The sequence below is a fragment of the Bombyx mandarina genome, chromosome 13 (genome assembly GCF_030267445.1).
Source record: "Bombyx mandarina strain Sakado chromosome 13, ASM3026744v2".
NCBI classification, from domain to species: Eukaryota; Metazoa; Arthropoda; class Insecta; order Lepidoptera; family Bombycidae; genus Bombyx; species Bombyx mandarina.
Window position 1 is genome coordinate 16,156,380 of NC_143220.1, and position 20,500 is coordinate 16,176,879.

A 20,500-nucleotide genomic window follows, 5' to 3' on the forward strand; every position below is an offset into this window, starting at 1 on the left:
CACAGTTACTTTAAGTAACAAAAGTTTAACATTAATCAAAGTTCGCGACATTCAGAAACCTCAAAGTTACATCCGACAACAGCGTCACTCGAACGATCGACTGTGCCGTCTCCCGAACAACCAAAACAAGCACAACTTGTGCATACAAATCTGCTCGAATACGAAATCAGACTGCAGCTCGACGGGCGAGCATGAAATAATCGTGGTAACACAATTAAGCGCTAATCACCTAATCCTTGCCGCGCTGCTCCATTGTTTATACAAGCCTGAGTGACAATCGCGCGCACAATTAGCGCAAATGAGCCGAAGTGAAAATCTGGCGGGTGGCGGTAATGTGATTAATTCGGCCGCTAGTCCCCTATTAGTCGGTGAACCACGGGGTCTAAAACTGACGATATATTCTTAGATAATATTCACTATAATATGTTATTCATATAACTTACTAGCTGACCCGGCAGACTTTGTAGTGCCTCAATCGATAAATAAAAGACCTAAACTTTTGTATAAAATAAACTTAAAACAAAAAAAAAGTGAAAACATTTTTTTTATTTTTATTTAATTCCGAGCAATTTCATATTTATCTACCTTTTAAACCTTTAGTGTAACTTATTACACAAATCAAGTATATTTATGGGAATATACAGCTCAACTAGGCAACGGGCTATATTCTACTTTATAAGTTTAGATCACTGACGACGTAAAAGGCTTCGACAAAAGAAATCTCTTGAAAAAGACTAATCTGTAAATTGAAAGACTTGTCGTATAATTTTATTAAGTTAAGACAGTAATTTCAATGGTTGTAACCGTAAAACGTATGGATTCTAAGTGTATTGAATTCAAAACATTAAAAAGGGACAGAATGTGTGAAGAGATGCAAGAAATGCATAAAAAACATCACCTATGCGGAACACAAAAATCATTAAATAAAAGAAAAGCAAAGACGTGCTACAATAAAACACTTAAGTTAAATTCCAATACGCAACTTTATTTTATCTAAACTCCAGAACAGTTCTTTTATGGCTGAAAAATCTATGATTCTATCTCTATGATTAGTAATAGCTTTGTACGAGCGACTTGGAAAAGTGTTTTCCAAGGTAGAGCTTTGGGAATTATTAAGTATCTAAATTTATTTAATATTTTTATAAGAAACCCGACTACACAACCTTAAATCGTTTGTAAACGTTTTTTGAGTAAACTAAACAAAATGAAGCAATTCGTGAAAATCTGTAAAATAATTAAAAATATGTATGTAGTGCGTAGGTACCTAAATAAATAAATTCATTCTATTTTTCCAATTTAGTTACTGTTTCTTACTTTGTCGTTATAGCTATATATGTGCATACATATTTATATTTTTGTAATGTTCCATTTTTGAACATTGATATTTATAAAAAAGCAGTATAAAAATTTAATTAAAAATAATATGTAGCCGACATGTGGTTTCTAAATTTAAAATCCACTAATTCTAACAGTCGCGCTTATTCTGACGAAAGCAGCCTTGTTGTTTGCGCCCACGCAAACATTGTGAACTGAAATAACGCAATCGGCTTCTCCCATTGGTCCGAGAGTCTGAATCATTCAGCTATAATTCCAACGATCGTTGTAACATCGGAAATAATCGCGAGACTTATAATGGCATTCGACAAATAAATAAAAAATGCATATAAATTTTCTTTTTGTAAAAGATTTTTGCAGAATGTATGGTATTTATTCATTTCGTGATATTACGAATTCTAACTACATATTATGTTGCATTAAAAGAGTTCCATGCTTATATCTGAAGGATATAATCTGAATAGGATATTGCTTGATAACAAATGTCGAGTTATAAAAACTGTACGACCTTTTGTTAGTTAGAAACAAGAGTGACCATGATGTGCCACTAGTTTCGTTCACTAATACATTTATGCAAGCTGATGAATAAAATCTTAACAATTACTCGTAGGTACATTTTTAAACTTGGCAAGTCTTTTGAAATCGTAGTCACCATTATTTAAATAGCAGCTCTTGTCGCTGAAAATTAAGAGGAGATAATATTAAAGTCATCAATTATAAGCTTGTCAGCAATTAGCGCTGCAAAGGTCGAGATTGTACTGATGAAAAACAAATTCATGGTTCACGTCGTAAGAAAACGCCCGTTTTCCTCTAAGTATATAACGTTGTCCTTGTCAACAAAAGTACATTTCTGTCGTTAATTCGATTAGAAATACTAAAAGTTTTGTAAATAGCTTACATCGTTTGTGTTTTTATATGAAGTTGTACTGTTATAACTATAATTTTTATCACAGCTCCATTAAAATTATTATCATTGTTTTATGCCACAAAAATTCAATAATAGTAAATTTCTAATAACTGCTTTGAATGTCGTCACGCTTTCATTTTTGGACCGTAAAGGTTTTGATCGCCCTACTGCTAATGAGATAGGACTCACAAAGATAGTATGACGTTAAGTTACCTGCAGATGTGATAGGTTTCAAATCTGGTGGTGAAAGGTGCGGCAGTGCGTGGTGGGCGGGTTGCGGGACAGGGGCGGAAGGGGCTGGGTGCGGTGATGGCGCCGGTGACGAGGGTTTGTCTCTCTTGCCCTCTGCCTTCACTGGAGCCTCACCCGCCTTCTGCTGAGCCAGTCTTTCTTGCTTACGAAACTTTGCACGCCGATTTTGAAACCACACCTGAAATACAAGCGCTTTAGTTACCTTCCTAATTGAGTTAGCCTTGCATACGCTGTCATGTCAACGTTTGGAGATGAGATTAATGTACATACATATATAATAGTATGCATGTTTAGACTCGTGGTCAGTGTACAAAGATTATGAGTGAATATCAGATGCATATGATATTATGTATATCGCGTCAACACACGTAATTATTTTAGGTCCAGATAACTTTATTAAATTTAAAAAATAACAATAAACAGAAAAAGTTGGAACCTCATGAACGACAATTTGAAGCTTAACTAACTTGTCATCATTAGGTAAGGTTTTTTTTATGTAAAGATAAAACCCACATATAACGTATCACGTATAAAACGTACAATCCATCAGAACGACAACGGTAAAGCAACTTAAACAAAACTGAGCACGACAGAAACAAAAAAAAACATAATGAAAACGTCAAAAGCGAACGTGGACCCGATAAGCAAACAAAGTTAGCGTCCGACCCGCCTAATGGGAACGCATCCCGTGCATCGCGCGCCAATTTTAATGCAAACCGTTTTATATTCGTTCCGATGCGCGCAAATCCGAATTGATCATAATTCGATTTGGCGCTACAGATAATTGCAACTGCCACTGGCGCTGATTGGGCAATGTCACGAATAAAAAAGGTTCGTTCATTGATGCGCACCGATTTTCTCCGTACTGACTGGTCTCACAAAGGCACGCACGTACTTTTACGACTGTTTGTATTCATTATGTCAATATATATAGAGAACTTTTTTGAACACATTAAACGTATCAGATCAACAATAAATTTAAGTAAGCATTTCAGTTAACAGTATAAAAAAATACGCTGAAAACTGAGAACATCTAGAACGTTTACGGTCTGTACATTAATAATAATTAGTAACATGAACGCCCACGTATCTCTATGAATATTTTCCTTGGCAATGATCAAGACCGACGTTAATGACCTGATAACATTCTAGAAACAAATCGAAACTTTATTATCTAGTTGTGAGATAAGTGTTATGATGAATTAACATCCCACGAATACATCACATATAATTGTCATTAAATCAAAGAAGTGTTTCCGCGTTATTTCCTCACTATTATAATTGATATTCAGACACAACTGACAGTGATCAAGTCCAAACTTGACATTGAAACACAAGATCTATGGATGCCACTTTTGGCTACGTGTAGGTTGTTTAGCATCGTAAGTCAGTGCAGGGCACAGCTGCACATTGGCATTGGCATTGGCTGGAACATCCGGGATATAAATTCGTGATCAATTTGACAACTACCACACATTAAATAATAAATAATATAGATTTATTTCATGTGACATCACTGCAAGCAAATCAAGATGCCAAATACGATCTTAAGTAGATTTTATGCTAATAAGTAATTCTTATCTTCCTAGGTGAGTGATTTTACGTGTAATCAGCTCGAATATAAGCATTATTTCATTATTAGCTAATCACATCCAGGCACCAATAATCACAATACAGTGATGGAGAGAATGATAATCCCTGTTCATTTGCTCACTGAGTTTCTCGCCGGGTCTTCTCAGTGGGTCGCGCTTCCGATCCGATGGTAGATTCTGCGAAACACTGCTCTTGCTAAGGCCAGTGTTAGCAACACTTCCGGTTTAAGCTCCGAGAGCTCACCTAGACGCTAGGGTAAAGCTGAAATAGCCTCCAAAGGCTATCAGCATAGGTAGGAAAAAACCTATTCACTTAAAAAATCATACAAATTCATATTATTTTTTACAAATAAACGAATATTTGATAACCGAAGCTTTAAATACTAATATTGCCTAGTCGCTACGTCAATATATTGTAATCTTATTTTTCTCGTTCCGTGATTTCTGAGATTGAAAGTTAAAATCTACTCATTTATTTCAGCAGAAAAATTGTGTTTGATCTATAAACGAACTCTGAAACGACTAAAATTCATCGTTTTATTGTATGTAACAGGAAATCTGCGCCTTCGAGTGGAAAGGTCCCGCGAACATACGTGCCCGGGTTAGACAAGCGCCGGGGCACGCCGGCGTCGACTAACGAACACACGGCTCGCTTGATTGGAGTTAGCGAGGTACTCCGATCGCCCGAGGCACACAGCCTTCCGCATTATTTCCGAATCGAAAAAAATCAAAGCTCCCACAACGTACGCGGAATCCGCAAACAAACAAATAATACAAATTCCGCCGCCAATACAAATGAGTACCGATACGACGGCGAGCGGAATGCGAAGTCGAAGTGTAGTCGAGCAAGGGCCCGAAGCAAATAAACGTCCGCCGATGTGTTTGTAGGAATTTGTTACGATGTTTATCTAATGCTGCGCGTGTTTCTTACGTAAACAGAAGCCTGAAATTTTCTTGAAATCGGAATTTTTGATCCGTAATAGTCCGAAAAGTAAATCGTTAGAAAGTTGCTAAATAACAGAGTGCAAAATTACACGGGTAACATTATTACAATACAAAAAGCTATTACGGCATATTCAAATTACATTTAGAAGCACTTAGACTTTATGATTCGTTCATTAAGACCCAGCAAAAGAAGGAGAGACGTCCAAGGAACAGATGGATCGACGAAATAATAGCAAGAGCAAGTAAAGAATGCAGATGGAAGGCAAGGGATAGGAAAAAGTGGAGTGAGCTGGAGGAGGCCTATACCTGGAGGGGGTTCCAACAACATAATAAGTTTGGTATTTTAAGAAAAAACCTGTTTATAGCCTGCTGTTGGAAATAAAATGCTTGTTATTATTATTATTTAAATAAGACCCAGTCAGTAAAAAAGCTATTCAATAAATAAAACAAGAGACTATTATAAGAGCGTATATGTTTTTTTTATTGCTTAGGTGGATGGACGAGCTCACAGCCCACCTGGTGTTAAGTGGTTACTGAAGCCTATAGACATCTACAATGTAAATGCCGCCACCCTTAAGATATGAGTTCTAGGGTTTCAGTATAGTTACAGTGGCTGCTCCATTCTTCAAACCTCAACGCATTACAGCATCACGGTAGAAATAGGCAGGGTGATGGTACCTACCTTTGCGGACTCACGAAACGTCTTGTCACCAATAAATGTACTTATACAATGGTGGCATTTTCTTTATTCCTACCACGAAGTAATTGTAGTTTGACAAATAAGTTCGCCCATAAACAATACAATTAAGACATATTCCTCTTTTCTCAATGTGGATGACGACAGCATTCATATTGTAATGAGAATGGGTTCAAGTAACCACTTCACACGAAATGAATGATGAGGTCGTTAACCTACCTCTGTAATAAATAAATAAAAAGTTTTTTTTTAAAGGACCCTATATTATTATATGCTATGAAAGTACAATATTGAAGAGTATGTACGTATTAAGATACATATATACATATATCCTATTCGATAAAATGGCCAATGCAAATCATGTTTGACTTCTGTCCTCCGTGTAAACATTTTGAACGCATTAATAAAATATACGATAAATAATGAGCAAGCAATTAAGCCAGTTCGGAACAATCGAGCGTAGCATCAAAATGCACTCTGCAAATGAATGAACCGAATCGTACGAGGGCAGCCTGTGCGGCGCACCCGATACAATGTAGCGTAATGTAATTAAACACAAAAGTCAAACTGTGCAGATGCCATCTTATCATAATCGATTACGGTGAACGAGGTTAATTACATTAAGAATGTTTTGACAATAATGAGCAGTAAATTTAGGATCTTTTTGGAGTATATCAAACTGAAAAAAAAAATTAAGAAAAAATATGAATTTTAATCGAATAATACAGGAAAATCTTTATTGTTGAATATGTAAATTGATTACCGATATCCTATTAATTATTTTTATTAAGTGTAGATTTATGTTGATTATATTTGATTTATATTAATATTCTCAAAAAAATAAATCTATAGTATCTATATATATAAAAATGAATTGCTGTTCGTTAGTCTCGCTAAAACTCGAGAACGGCTGGACTGATTTGGCTAATTTTGGTCTTGAATTATTTGTTTAAACCTTCTCTGGGCTTCCGAGAAGGTTTAAAAGATAAATAAATATGGAAATGCTCGGAATTGAATAAAAATAACAATTTTGTTTTCCCTTTGATGTGTACCCCGTCGGACGGATTCATTTTGTTTGTTTTAAGTTTATTTTATACAAAAGTTTAAGTATTTTATTTATCGATTGAGGCATTACGAAGTCTACCGGATCAGCTAGTATAAAATAAAAATAATAATAGGTGCACTGGACTAAATGTATATGTTTATTTTTACAAAACTTTATTGTTGTTTGAACAAGTAAACCGCACAGTTCTGCAAGCTAGCAAAGGGTAGTTTAATACAGTATGAACTGCAAATAGAGGCCAGCGACAATGGTTTAGTATTAAAATAAACAAGCTCGTGCGTTGCCATGTGGCGCGCTGTGGCGAGCAAACATCAAATAAGCTAATGCATTCAGGAGGGTCGACACTTCGACCAATCTCGACTCTTCGCAAACCTGTGTGTCTCGGCTTCAACTGCAACAGGCGCAACGGTAACTGTATCAATCATAATCTATATGTTTACAAATAATATGTTTGCAAAGTTTTATTAATACGCCTTTATTAGCTTCAGACGAATGTATGTAACGGAATCTTTGAACATGATTTTGACCCCCTTCAAAACGTCGGATTAACTCGAAATTTGGTACTTATTAAGGACCGATGACAATTCAATATTAAAAAAAAATTAAGAATTTTTTTTAAAAATTGTGATTCAACTAAGAAATGAAAAATAAATAATAGTTAAAAAAAACTAACAATTTTGTATTAAAAGATTTTATTGTTAAAAAGCGTGGGGTGCTTTTCAGGATATTATCAAAATAACCCTTCTACTCATATCTGTTCATAAAATATTTATAACTACTGATACCATGCACCCCACGCTTTTTTTAGAATAAAATCATTTTTTCTTACACTATTTTTAATTCAAATTTATTAAAATTTATTTTCTATTTTTTAGTTGGATTTTCTATAAAAGCGTATTTTGTTAGTTTTTTTAAACTATTATTTATTTTGTACATTAATTCGAAGTTTTTATTTTTTTATTGCAAAAACAGGACACGAGCTCACGTTGCACCTGGTGTTAAGGGTCACTGGACCCCATAGACATCAAGCACATGCCGCGGCCCATCTTGAGACATGAATTCTTCTAGGCCTCAGTTTTTACAGTACAACGACTGCTCTATCTTTCAAACTAGACAGAGTGATGGTACCAACCCATCCGGGCTTCCAAGACTGCTGTTTTGCAGCAAATATAGGATGGCAGTCCAGGTCGTAATTCGTACAATAGGTAATCAAGCAAATACCGTGTGTTATAATTTTATTACAAATTAACTGAGTCCCGCGATGTTACCCGCGGCAATTGTGGTACCACGGGTGACGCCGCGGGGCGAAATTAGTCTGAAAAAAATTGCTTAAGTTATTCCTTATATCATCAGCTACTTATCAGTGAAAATCCCGTCAAAATCGATCCAGAGGTTCCAGAGATAAGCCGGAACAAACAGACAGACAGTCAAACAAAACTTAAAAAAAATGTTATTTTGGTATATTTACTGTGTCTACATACTCACGCATTTAGTAAAAGTGATTATTTTATTATTACAAACAGACACTCCAATTTTATTTATTTGTATAGATTTATATCGTATCACTTATATATAAAAATCCTATGATTTTGAGGTCAATTTGTATTACAACTACATAAAAAAGAATCACTAAATATGTTGAAATTAAACTTTTGGAGACAATTTCAATAAAAAGAATTAATTACCCATTTTTTCCTAAAAAATATCACGTAATTTTACGTAGGTACTGTAAGCTTTAGCAGAAAGTAAGTGACGAAACCGGTGGGACAATTCATTTGAATTTTCTCGTCCTAAAACAAAACCACAATAAGATTAAGGTGTGTTTGCACGTTCAACTAGTTCGCCGGAAGGTTGGGATCGCTCTTTATTTGACACGTTGTCAGAGGGCTTATTTGGTTCTCGAGGCGTATGAAAAACGTGAGGTCGCCCGGAATGATCTAATTGTATTCATTAGTCGGGCCAGAGCGCGCAAATATTGACTGTGCTGGCTCCACGGCTCGCCTGCTGCTCGACGCTATTCTCCACTTTAACACTTTGATCTTTATAAGCAAATTTACAGGGTAACGGAAAATTTTACATCACATTTTCGACAATTTAAAAGGAATGTTTTTTTTTTGGATTGGCCGCCATGTCAAGACGCTTTTTTTTTTAAATAATTTTTTTTTAAATTCATGTACTACGTTCCCGAACTAAATCCGTCCGAGCGCAGCCGATATAGTCCCATATACTACCAGCAAATAGGAAGGCGGGAAAAAGTACTAAATTTGTCGCTTACTGAATAAAGCATCCGTAAGGTGGTACATGGTACCGAAAATTTAAGAATAATAACAAACAACGAAGCAAACTTCGAATGCCTATTGATAATACAGAGTAAATCAATCGTCAGCGGGGCGGTCGAGGGCGATCAAACATCGCGAACACACCCCCCTGTTTATACTTACACGATGAAAAGGCAACACCAAACGCCCCGGAATAATATTAGCTACCCTCAATAATCTATCCAATATTATCGAGCCACAAGAAAAAACATCCTGTGACCCACCAAGATAAAGTCGTTTTCAGTTCGCAGCCTAAACGTCGCGTCCGTCCTTTTAATGTCCATTGTATTTTTTACTAACCGGTAACATGTGTTAACATTTGATGATAATCCTGGATTAACACATCATAATAAAGAGATGAATGCATCGTTTATTCAAGCCGTATGTCGGCCCATTCGACAGTGTTTAGCGTAACTGACAGGTGCGATGACGTTATCCAACTACATAATTAAATCCATTAAATCTCGTACAATTATAATTTATTCAACACAAGCACTGCTATAAAAAAAAAGAATGAGATAAATGTTGGGACTTTCATTCGTATTAGAGAATTCCGTATTTAATACCATAATTGAATATTCGTAATTAATATTTTTAGTGTTTTTAGTAATAGAGGACTATTTACCTAAACGAATTTGATTGATTGGAAATTTTATTTGCTTGCTTCTTCGAATGTGTGCCCAAAATGATTTAGTCTTACTTTCGGACCTACTTTTTGTCACAAATTGGTCGTTATTATATTTTTCGAAGTTCTTATCAATTTTTTTGGTTAACAGGTTAAATAACAAAATCGTTCAGTACCTTTATCTATCGATCATTTAGTACGTATTTGAAAGCTTGAGTGTTGTCAATAATAAAATTGGAAACGGTGCTTATACCTTATCAAAAAAGTCAATAACAAAATTTAATTCACTAAAATGAAGTACTTAAATTAATCCAAATCTTCAGGTGATAGGTTGTCAAGTGATATCAAACTTTGAATATTGGGTGAACACTATTTATTCAAATTTGCAACAATAAAAATAATCGTAGAAATGTAGAATCTTAAAAATATTAAAAATGTTAAATTTAACAAAAATAAAAAAGCCTTTAAAGTAAAAATATAATGACGGCAATATATATAATGCGCAAGGGGTCACATTTGTACAATTACATTTTTTTGAAATTAAATTATTGAAAACAACTTTAAGCCGAGAAATAATTTTGGAACGAAGTTCCTTATGGGACGATGCGGAGGGGTACCACGACCGGGAAAAAACGTCCGTAACGTAAGATTTTTATTAGTAGTACGTGCAGTGTACGACTTAAATTTGTAATAACGTACAAATTAGTAATGCACACAGTGTACGACTAAGCTTTGTAATAACGTACAAAAAATAACATATATTTTATCATTCATTGACCACGATCTCAGAGCGTTCGTTTGCGCAATACACTAACTCTTATGCAAACAACCGTGAATGAAGTGTACCACAACAAGTTCGCACGTTCCCAAATGACCGTGGGTTGTTGCGAAACCTCCAGTTTTATTTTCTTTATACCTCGAATAGGACTTAACATTAATATTTTTATAATAAGGAACTTCGTCCCTATCCGGTGTCCCACGACACCACACGTCTCTTTTTTTATTGCCCGTGTAGGCAGACGAGCATACGGCCCACCTGATGGTAAGTGGTTACCGTCGCACATGGACTTCAGCGATGCCAGGGGCAGAGCCAAGCCGCTGCCTATCGTTATATTTTTAAAGGAACTCTCGTAAATTACAATTAATTATTTGTCCAAATCACGTTTGCTTTATAATCAGGCACAGTTAGATCTATAAACAAGGACAAAATTGAATTCGTTCGAAACATCTGCCGATCGCTATCGGTTATTTGTCGTGTCGCGTGCCGCGATCGTCCCTGATTATTCGAGTATTGTCTCGCGGAAGCAACTAACGCTACACCGATCATGATGATTCGTCAAAATCGATTCAAATCTGTTACATTTTTAATTGAAACGACAAGGGGTGTCGGGATGTACAGCCACTGTCGATTACAAAAATGATTAATTGTTTTTAGTGGCTTCCGTACTGGGTACGTCAAAGCGTTTGCCTGAACAGATTCAATCTTATTTTAATATATTGGACCCGACCTGATATTCAATTTTCTATCTTTGTCAAAATTAATAAGTCTAACAAATTATTACTGTTTTTTGTTTAGGAAATACCCTTCATATTATACCGATAAAAGTCTTACCGGTGATAATGTTTACCATAAATTAAAAAGCCAACGCTGACACAAAGATACATGAAATTTAAATCTTATTTATTTCGATAAGGTAATCGAATTGCGTGGATTTTTTCCTGTAGAAATAATGAAATTACAACACTTGCATCTATCTCAAGAATAGGTGTTATTAGATAAGCCCACGTAAAATTTTCATAGACCTACAAGCTCGTTGCAATATAATTATATAATTTTGAGCATGATGGCTTAAACAAGCAATGCTAAACATGGCGCGTCTTGACTACTCTTGACATTTATTAACATTTTGCAATTGCATTTAACAAATCTGTAAGACAAATGCAAAGTACGTTTAATTGTGGAAAATGTTTCAATTAATAAGTAACTTAAAAATCGACAAAACGAGCAAGCTCATGATTGAATCATAATGTTTTCAGTTAATAGTTGGATGGTATATTTTTACAAAGCACCGCGTAATGGACAACGAAGAGTAATGGACCGTGTGGTGATACTCCGGGCACATCTGTCGCTAGTACGACACCATAGAAATAAAATTCGTATTTGTATTTTATATACTGGTATAAAGTGAATCTTTACCAATATTAATACGCTTTTATTAGCTTCAGACGTATGTATGTTAGTATGTAACGGAATGTTTGAACATGATTTTGACCCCCTTCAAAACGTCGGATTAACTCGAAATTTAGTATACTTATTAAGGACCGATGACAATTCAATATTTAAAAAAAAATTAAATTCAACTAAAAAATGAAAAATAAATAATAGTTTAAAATAGCTTTTTTTACAATAAAATATTTTTTTCTTACACTATTTTTAATTCAAACTTATTAAGATTTATTTTCTATTTTTAGTGTGATTTTCTATAAAAGCGTATTTTTTTTGTTTTTTTAAACTATTATTTATTTTAAAGCTGAAGTTTGTGTGTTTGGATGTTTGTTACTTAATCATACAAAGAAGTTTGAAAAAAAAAAACATTTTATTAGCAAAGACACATAGAATTCTATTCATCTTCGTATATGACCCGGGCACCGTCGCCTATATCTGCTATAATAACTACGAGTTTGTTCTCCGGTGCGTAATTTTTAGTGCCAAGCGATCTATAAATTGACTTGTAGTTTAAGCAACGGATAGTGGCACAAGCAACACTTTATCCGCAGAAAAGACAACGTGTTCTATTCGTTCCGAATTACAAATTTGACTTAAGGGTCAAACCGCACATCATGTCTAGATTGCTATAAAACGCGAAAAGTTTTGGAACAAAACGCAATCGTTATGCTTAATTTTATTTATTGTTCAAAAATTTAGCTTTGATTCGATATGGTCATTAGAATTCTATAAGTTTTTGTTATGATTGTCTGTTCGATTATTGATCTGAAGATATATTATAAGTATGCGAGCCTAACTCTACTGCTATCCAGTCCAACACTATCTCCATTGATTGTCAGTTTTATTAGTGTCCTTATGTTTTGCATAAATGCTTCACAGATTCAGTGACACGGATTACTGATTTATTGTTACTAGCTGACGCGGCAGTCTTCGTAGTGCCTCAATCGATAAACAAAAGACCTAAACTTTTGTATAAAATAAACTTAAAACAAACAAAAGGAATCCGTCCGACGGGGGACACATCAAAGGAAAAATAAAATTGTTATTTTTATTGAATTCCGAGCATTTTAATACTTATCTACCTTTTAAACCTTCTCTGGACTTCCACAAATAATTCAAGACCAAAATTAGCCAAATCGGTCCAGCCGTTCTCGAGTTTTAGCGAGACTAACAAACAACAATTCATTTTTATCTAAATAGATATAAAGTTGTTTTTCTTTAAAATAAATAATCGTTTGTAATTTCTATAAAACGAGCATAAAATAAAAAAATAAAATCACAAATCCATCATAAAAAATTGAAGCCGACTGAGCAGTCAATGAGTTGCGATTTATAAGATGATAAATGTCATGAGCACCGCCGCGGGAAGGGGGAAGCGAAATAAAATAAACTACAGTTAATGCTCAAACAATATCGTCACTTGTCCCTTGCACAATTGGTAAATGGTCCGTGAGAGAAGAGCGTTTGTGATTACTTAGCCCAAATGTGGGGCGTACGAGTATTGCACGAACCTGTCCTATGCGATTTTGAAATAAAAAAATGATTTGTTTGCACTATTTATTCTATTTTCATATTTAAATTGGATATTAAAGTTATTAAGATCATTTATTACCAAATCAAAATCCAATAATCATCCTGAGTAGCAAAAAAAGACTCAGCTGTGTGTGTCTACCTAGAATAGCAGAACCCATCTTTTCGCGTGAGCGCCTTAAGAGTCGACTAATAGATTCACCAGAATAAGGGCATCAGCGTTCTCTCGTCTCTCTCAATCACGTATCAATATACCGCGATCGCAAACCGGCATTTACTGTTTGTAAGGGGTATTGTAAGCCCGCACCGGTATGTAGCACTATCCTGTCCATTGCTGCTGCGATGCAATCATGCGTTTCGGCTTAAAGGGCGGAACAATCATAACGTAGTACGATTGAAGTCTCATGATGATATCTATAGGTCCCAGTCAACTAAGAGCGTAACAGCAATTAATTCACAAAATAATCACGATCAGAAGCTTATCTATTTTATTTGAATGTATTAATTAGGTATAATATTTAAAAAATCTGTCGTTTAACTGATTTGTAACACCATAAGCCATAATAACACAATCCATTACCATTTTCATATTTTTCGAAGCCAGCAATAGTTTGTGACGGGCCGCCTATGCTCCCCTGCCGAAGTTGGGACAGCAAAATGGAGCAAAGATGAACTTGCTCTTTTCGCTTCCAATATTATAACTTTTTTTTATCTATTGTGATATGATAAATGATTTACGGTTTATACCGAGTATTTGAATTGATAGTTGATCAGAGAGTATTGGTTCTATCCTAACTGTTCCTATTTCTTTATTTACATTACACTTTGAAAGATGTTTACCAAAATGAAAGTACGACTCTGTAAAATAATATAGTTACTCTAACAATGTAATCTAGTTGAACTACTACAATTTACCGACTCACGAAACTATGGGAACTAAGAACCCTCTGTAAAAAAACCATGTGAAAATCTAAATTATAAGTCCCAAGACATTTCTGCGGAGACCAACAAACAATTCTCACATTCGAATTATAGTTTTATTGTTCGCGTTAGACGCACTTGATCTGACTGTCCCGGAGGACTAAGCAAACATAGGGACTAAATGAAAAATAATTGTGAGACTGCTCATTCAACAAAGGGTGGGTGCATTGACAAGATTTATTACGATAAAAAATAAACACAGTAAATTGTATTCTAATTAGTTAATGTTTTGGAGTGATTTTGCAGTAATTTTACATAATAATTATCTTTAATAAAACAAAAATACAGTGCTATCATAACAATTTGATTGAAATTGTCTACTGCGATACGGGCTCCTAAAGGTCTTTGTCGTACATAACATTCCTTTTTTAATCACTTTAAGTGCTACCCAAGATTTGCAATACTTCTTTATGGTGAATCGTTGGAGAAGAAAAATAATGAAAATATATTGTAACGCAATGGTATGTATATGTAGCTATACATAACTTATATTCAAACAGGTCAATAAATAATTTACTGGGTTGTTTTCCAAGTATTAGAAAATATAATATTATATTTTCACAATTATTGTGCACTTCAGAAATATTTTAAGAAATATTTACCAATAGTATTTATCAATCAATTTAACATTTATTTTGGTGTAGGTATCCTAACATAGTTCGAGGTAAAGACACCGAATTTTTACCTTTACCATAATATTGCTAATAAGAACATTTTATAGTGCAATTTCCGGTAGGTACGGTTCACACGTGGTTTCTTGGTACGCTCTGAAAGTCATTTTTTTTAATTGTTTTCTGTATTGATTTGACATTGTATGTCAATATATTCAATCTTCTTTTGTGGCATATTTTAAAGAGACGACAAGATTATTATAGTAGAACAGGATATAAAAGTTAAAAAAAAAAACAATTACATACAAAATCTCTTTTGTTATCCGTGTGAATATACGAAACACGATTTTAATCGATTAGGCGAGACGAGTTATCACTCGATCTGAGTCTCATGGGAGGACTGCGTCACGGTGCGCCGGAGCAATCACCCACACTTGCTCTAGCTTCCCACGGAGCGCGTGACACGCTTGTCCTGTGCTTTCGACCTTATTATGTTGTATCGAATATCACGCCCAAAGTCACGGAATTATCGCACGAGTATTCATGAAATCGAAATTTAGATTTCGAATTCATTAAAATGTTAATTTTTGTCTGATCGACCTTGTTCAATAAGCTATTCTATCTATATATATAAAAATGAATTGCTGTTCGTTAGTCTCGCTAAAACTCGAGAACGGCTGGACCGATTTGGTTAATTTTGATCTTGAATTATTTGTGGAAGTCCAGAGCAGGTTTAAAAGGTAGATAAATAAGAAAAAGCTTGGAATTAAATAAAAATAACAATTTTGTTTTTCCTTCGATGTGTTCATGCGATGAAAAGCTTAGGTCTTTTATTTATCGATTGAGGCACTACGAAGTTTGCCGGATCAGCTTTACTAATATATAAATCTACAGTTGTTTTTACGGATGTTCCGTTATAATTACTGAACCATGCATCCGATTGACTTGTAATTTGGTATCAATGTAGAAAATACAAGTACTTAATGGATAGGCTAATATCTATATGAGTGTTGGACTCCCTAATAATAATGACAATAAATAAGAATGTTAATTTTAAATGCCCAGCGAAGCGGGCGAGTACGGCTAGTCGACCAATAAAAACAATATTAATTTACTAAGCTGAGTATTACAGTTAACTCGTACATCGTGTCGACTTGGCGTGAAGCGAATGTAATTAGTAGAGACTGTTCGTGTTATTTCTGTTTGTCACAGAGTTTCTTGCCGGATCCTCGTAGTGCGTAAAAAAGCACTGCTCTTGATAAGACAGATGTTAGCAAATGCTTTCAGGCTAAGCCCTACTACTAGCCACAGTGAAGCCATAATAGACACTCGAGGCTACTGGCAGATAGTTAGAAAAACGAGTTAGATGTTTATTTTGTTCCTGTAAGTGTATAAAACGCGCTAGAGGGAGAGCACCAGCTAGATGGGTGGACCAACTCAAGGAGGTGACTGGAGGCCAGATACGGGGAGCGGTACATATGGCGCAGAACCGGACCGAGTGGAGAAGATTGACATACAGTCACGATCCTCAGCATTGAGGGACCGACCAGAAAGAAAGAAGTGTATAAAAGAAGAAGTGTATAAAAACAAAAAAAAAGAATTTTAAATGGTATCGTGTCAGTAAATATTCGAACTTTATTTTAATTTTTTTATTGCTTATGTGGGTGGACGAGCTTACAGCCCACCTGATGTTAAGCGGTTACCGGAGCCCATCGACATCTACAACGTAAATGCCGTCACCTACCTTGAGATATAAGTTCTAAGCTCTCAGTATAATTACAACGGCTGCCCCACCCTTAAAACCGAAACGCATTACTGCTTCACAGCAGAAACAGGTAGGGTGGCGGTACCTACCCGTGCGGACTCACACGAGGTCCTACCTACCACCAGTAATTACGCAAATTATAATTTTGCTGATTTGCTACATTATGTTAGTCCTTCACAGTGGAAGTCAATCGTGAATTTTTATTGCAGTAATGAAATAACCATTTTTATATTCTAAGCAATGTAGCAATAAAACATTTCTGAACTATTTTATTTTCGTGAAATAGTTTCGTTTACCTTTTGTGCTATACAACAGTCAACATTTTAGCCCTCGAAACAATGTTATCTCCAAATCCGAGTCACTAAACAAGAGCTTCCCGCCACTAAGTGATTACTTAATCCACTTTTATGTAAGCCAATCCGCCGCCAATCAACACAATAATGATTAAATTAAGGGTTAACACTTACCGTTTCATTACTTACGAATTGTGCGTCAATACCAATCGATTTCCTACTCATTTTGCAATATTTTCAATTATATCTTAAAAGATATCATAATAACAAAGATTGTTCTATATATGGTTATGATAATGATATGATATGAAATATAAAATGTTTCATTTACAATCTCGATGCTGATCGACCTTATAAATGAGTATGATTATTTTCTTTGCTTTTTGCGAGTCGTAGACACAATTAAAATAACTTTTACAGTTTAATGTTGCATTTTTTAATCATTTTATTTTTTATACTTTAAGTTACCACGAAAGCTGTAATGGATTCGGCAGGTGAAATAACCTACTAACAAAAAAAAACCGCAAAAATTTTAATTTGGAAAACTGATTAAGCCGGAAAAGTAATTTTAATCTGTGCAATAACGATATAAGGATTTCAAAGCTACTAGCTCATACACAAACATTATAATAATGGTTGTTTTTATTCGCCATTTGGCGTGCGGCGATCGCTAACATTTGCCGCAAGTGCATCCAATCGGTCGAGTACGTAGAGCGTGTGGGACACGTGCGGACGCGTGTCTGCCACCTGCCCTATGCGAAGGGATCCTTGTCATGTCCCCGAAATGACCCACAAAGAACGCTTATTGTCCTAATGCCATAAAATTTGGATCACGATTTATTGGATGACTCAATATTTGCGAAAATAAACAATAAATCATTAAACAATAGTGCGGACATGGTGCATTGTCTTTTAATGTTACCGAATTTCTTATCTTTAGGTATCAAGATTATGGTTTTGTACCGTAATATTGTAGCGGTATCTATTATATAACAGAAGATATTTGACTTGATGACTCGCGCTAACGAAATTTTCAAAATAAAAATTAGACCATCGGTCTACGAGACAATTTCATCCAGTCGATATAGGAAGATCTTCAGTTTGTTCCTCCAAAACTAAACTAAGCTTTTAGCTTGTTTTTGGTACGATCACGGAATACAAAACATGATATAATTCGGCAATACGTTGCCTCAGTGATTCCCCGTGGAGAGCAGCTTCTAAGACCGGTAGTTGGATTGACATTTTGCTGGCGCCTCCCGGAGGTCGCCATGTCAATCTTTATTGCAAACCGACGGCGCCGCAGTCATGTCAGATGACCAACGGACTTGGTGCAATAACAATGAGAGGTCGCCCCCTAACCCTATACAACTTTAATGCATTCATTACTGTAAGCTATAAAACAGAGAGGTTCGATGCTAAAATTTTATGCTATTTTATGGCAGATCCTTTTCGTATGTACATTTCCTGAGTATATTTTTTGGGAAATGGAAGAAAGAGAACAGTTAAATAAACTAAACAATGAATAAAAGATCTACATATGTATCCTTATTTTGAACTATGCAATTTATGGAATCGTACAAAAATTCACAAAGCTATCCGTGGCTGTTGTCTCACAAACTAATCACACCCGCCACGAGTGGAACAATAAAACCAAAATCGTGTGCAATAATACAGAATTTATCGGGTCGGACGGTGGCGTACTACACCGCTTGATGGATTAAATTGCCCTATCCTTATGACAACCTGGGTGCAGAAAAATACGCTCTATATTAAAAAACAGCTGGTCATTTTTCAAATGTTTCCTTTTGCACTACCGAAGCAGGTGTCGGAGTTTTTTGTTACATTCGGTAGCCGGGCGCGGTTAGCGGCAAATTGCGCGTTTGTACAACGCTTACGTCGGTGAACATTGTTTGCGAACAGCCTCTGATGAATTTGTGTAGGATTCGCGTGTTGAATTAGGACACGTCGCGTTTCTTGTTTCGTTTGTATTTTATTAACCGAATATTTTGATAATTAATTTAAAAAAAAAAATTTGAGACGTTGGTTTTTTTTTATCTTAGCTTAAAATGTCTCGGTAAGGAATTCCTCCGTCACTTTCCCAGATGGTAAACTAAGGTGAACAAAAATATAGAGATTAATTCACTATCGTAGGTAAAAGCGTTATTCTACTTATTAATAATTATAATCATGGCCTGTTGAACTGATCAAGCCTAACTCGCATACGAATATTATGTGGATTATTTTCATAATTCTTTCTAAATCGTCATGAAGATCTTCAATGAACATTTCCAGCTATCATTTTGACATCAGAGGATTTTGTTCAAGTTACAAGTTATCTCAACACTTAGTATCAGACTCTTCCTTTACGGTGCTTATTGACGAGGTCTGAAAAGAGTCCACAGAGATAGACAGCGGCTTGGATGTGCCTGTGATATTTGCGATAACCACTCATCCACTCATCGACCCAATAGTTACCGAATGCTTAACCGTACCGAAATGTAAAAAAGGTAGATGCGCTTACTTCGTGGTCTCTGTAACCTCGGTAGCTGCTTAACACCGGATGGAACGATATCTTAGTTCCCGTTTAAGTATCTAAAATTTAAAGTTTACATAACTTTTTTTATTGCTTAAATGGGTGGATAGAATAAAACATTTTCTTTTTATTGCTTAGATGGGTGGACGAGCTCACAGCCCACCTGGTGTTAAGTGGTTACTGGAGCCCATAGACATCTACAACGTAAATGCGCTACACACCTTGAGATATAAGTTCTAAGGACTCGAGTGTAGTTACAACGGCTGCCCCACCCGTCAAACCGAAACGCATTACTGCTTCACGGCAGAAATAGGCAGGGTGGTGGTACCTACCCGCGCGGACTCACAAGTGGTCCTACCACCAGTAAAAAATTAGATTACTGATATGTGCCTAAGTCTACACACGGTCGAAAAGCTGTTAAAAACGTATTAACGCTTTCAAGATAATTGACGACAACTACATTCGAACCGTTCATAAAGAATCGAACAGCTATCGTGAAATTCGGTTAAAGAACACATTTTCATCTACAAATAAAAATCGCTTATTTTTATTAACAAACATAAAAAACGTGATTAATTTGATACGGATCGATATTCCGGGAAACGAACCACACACTGCAGTTACCCGCTTGTAATTGTTATATGTGAATCCGCATTTTCCAGGCGAGTTTTAATTATCAGGAGTCGCGCGCGCCTGAATTACGCGACCGCCCGCGTTATTTATGACTGCACCCCGCCATTCCAATATACTTTTTAACGTAATGAGCGCGCGTTGCCACGGGAGGGTGCCCCTTGTTATGTACTTACCGACGACATTGTTTATTCAT

The 20,500-nt window shown here is 35.5% G+C and overlaps 1 protein-coding gene across 1 annotated transcript in view; it reads right to left on the reverse strand.

Moving 5' to 3' along the window:
• Positions 1-20,500, reverse strand: part of LOC114245293 (paired mesoderm homeobox protein 2B) — a 43,233-nt gene that overhangs the window by 1,110 nt on the left and 21,623 nt on the right. The window contains exon 3 of the mRNA XM_028177420.2: positions 2,456-2,672. Coding sequence (XP_028033221.1) covers positions 2,456-2,672 — 217 coding nt within the window. The remainder of the gene's footprint in view (positions 1-2,455; positions 2,673-20,500) is intronic.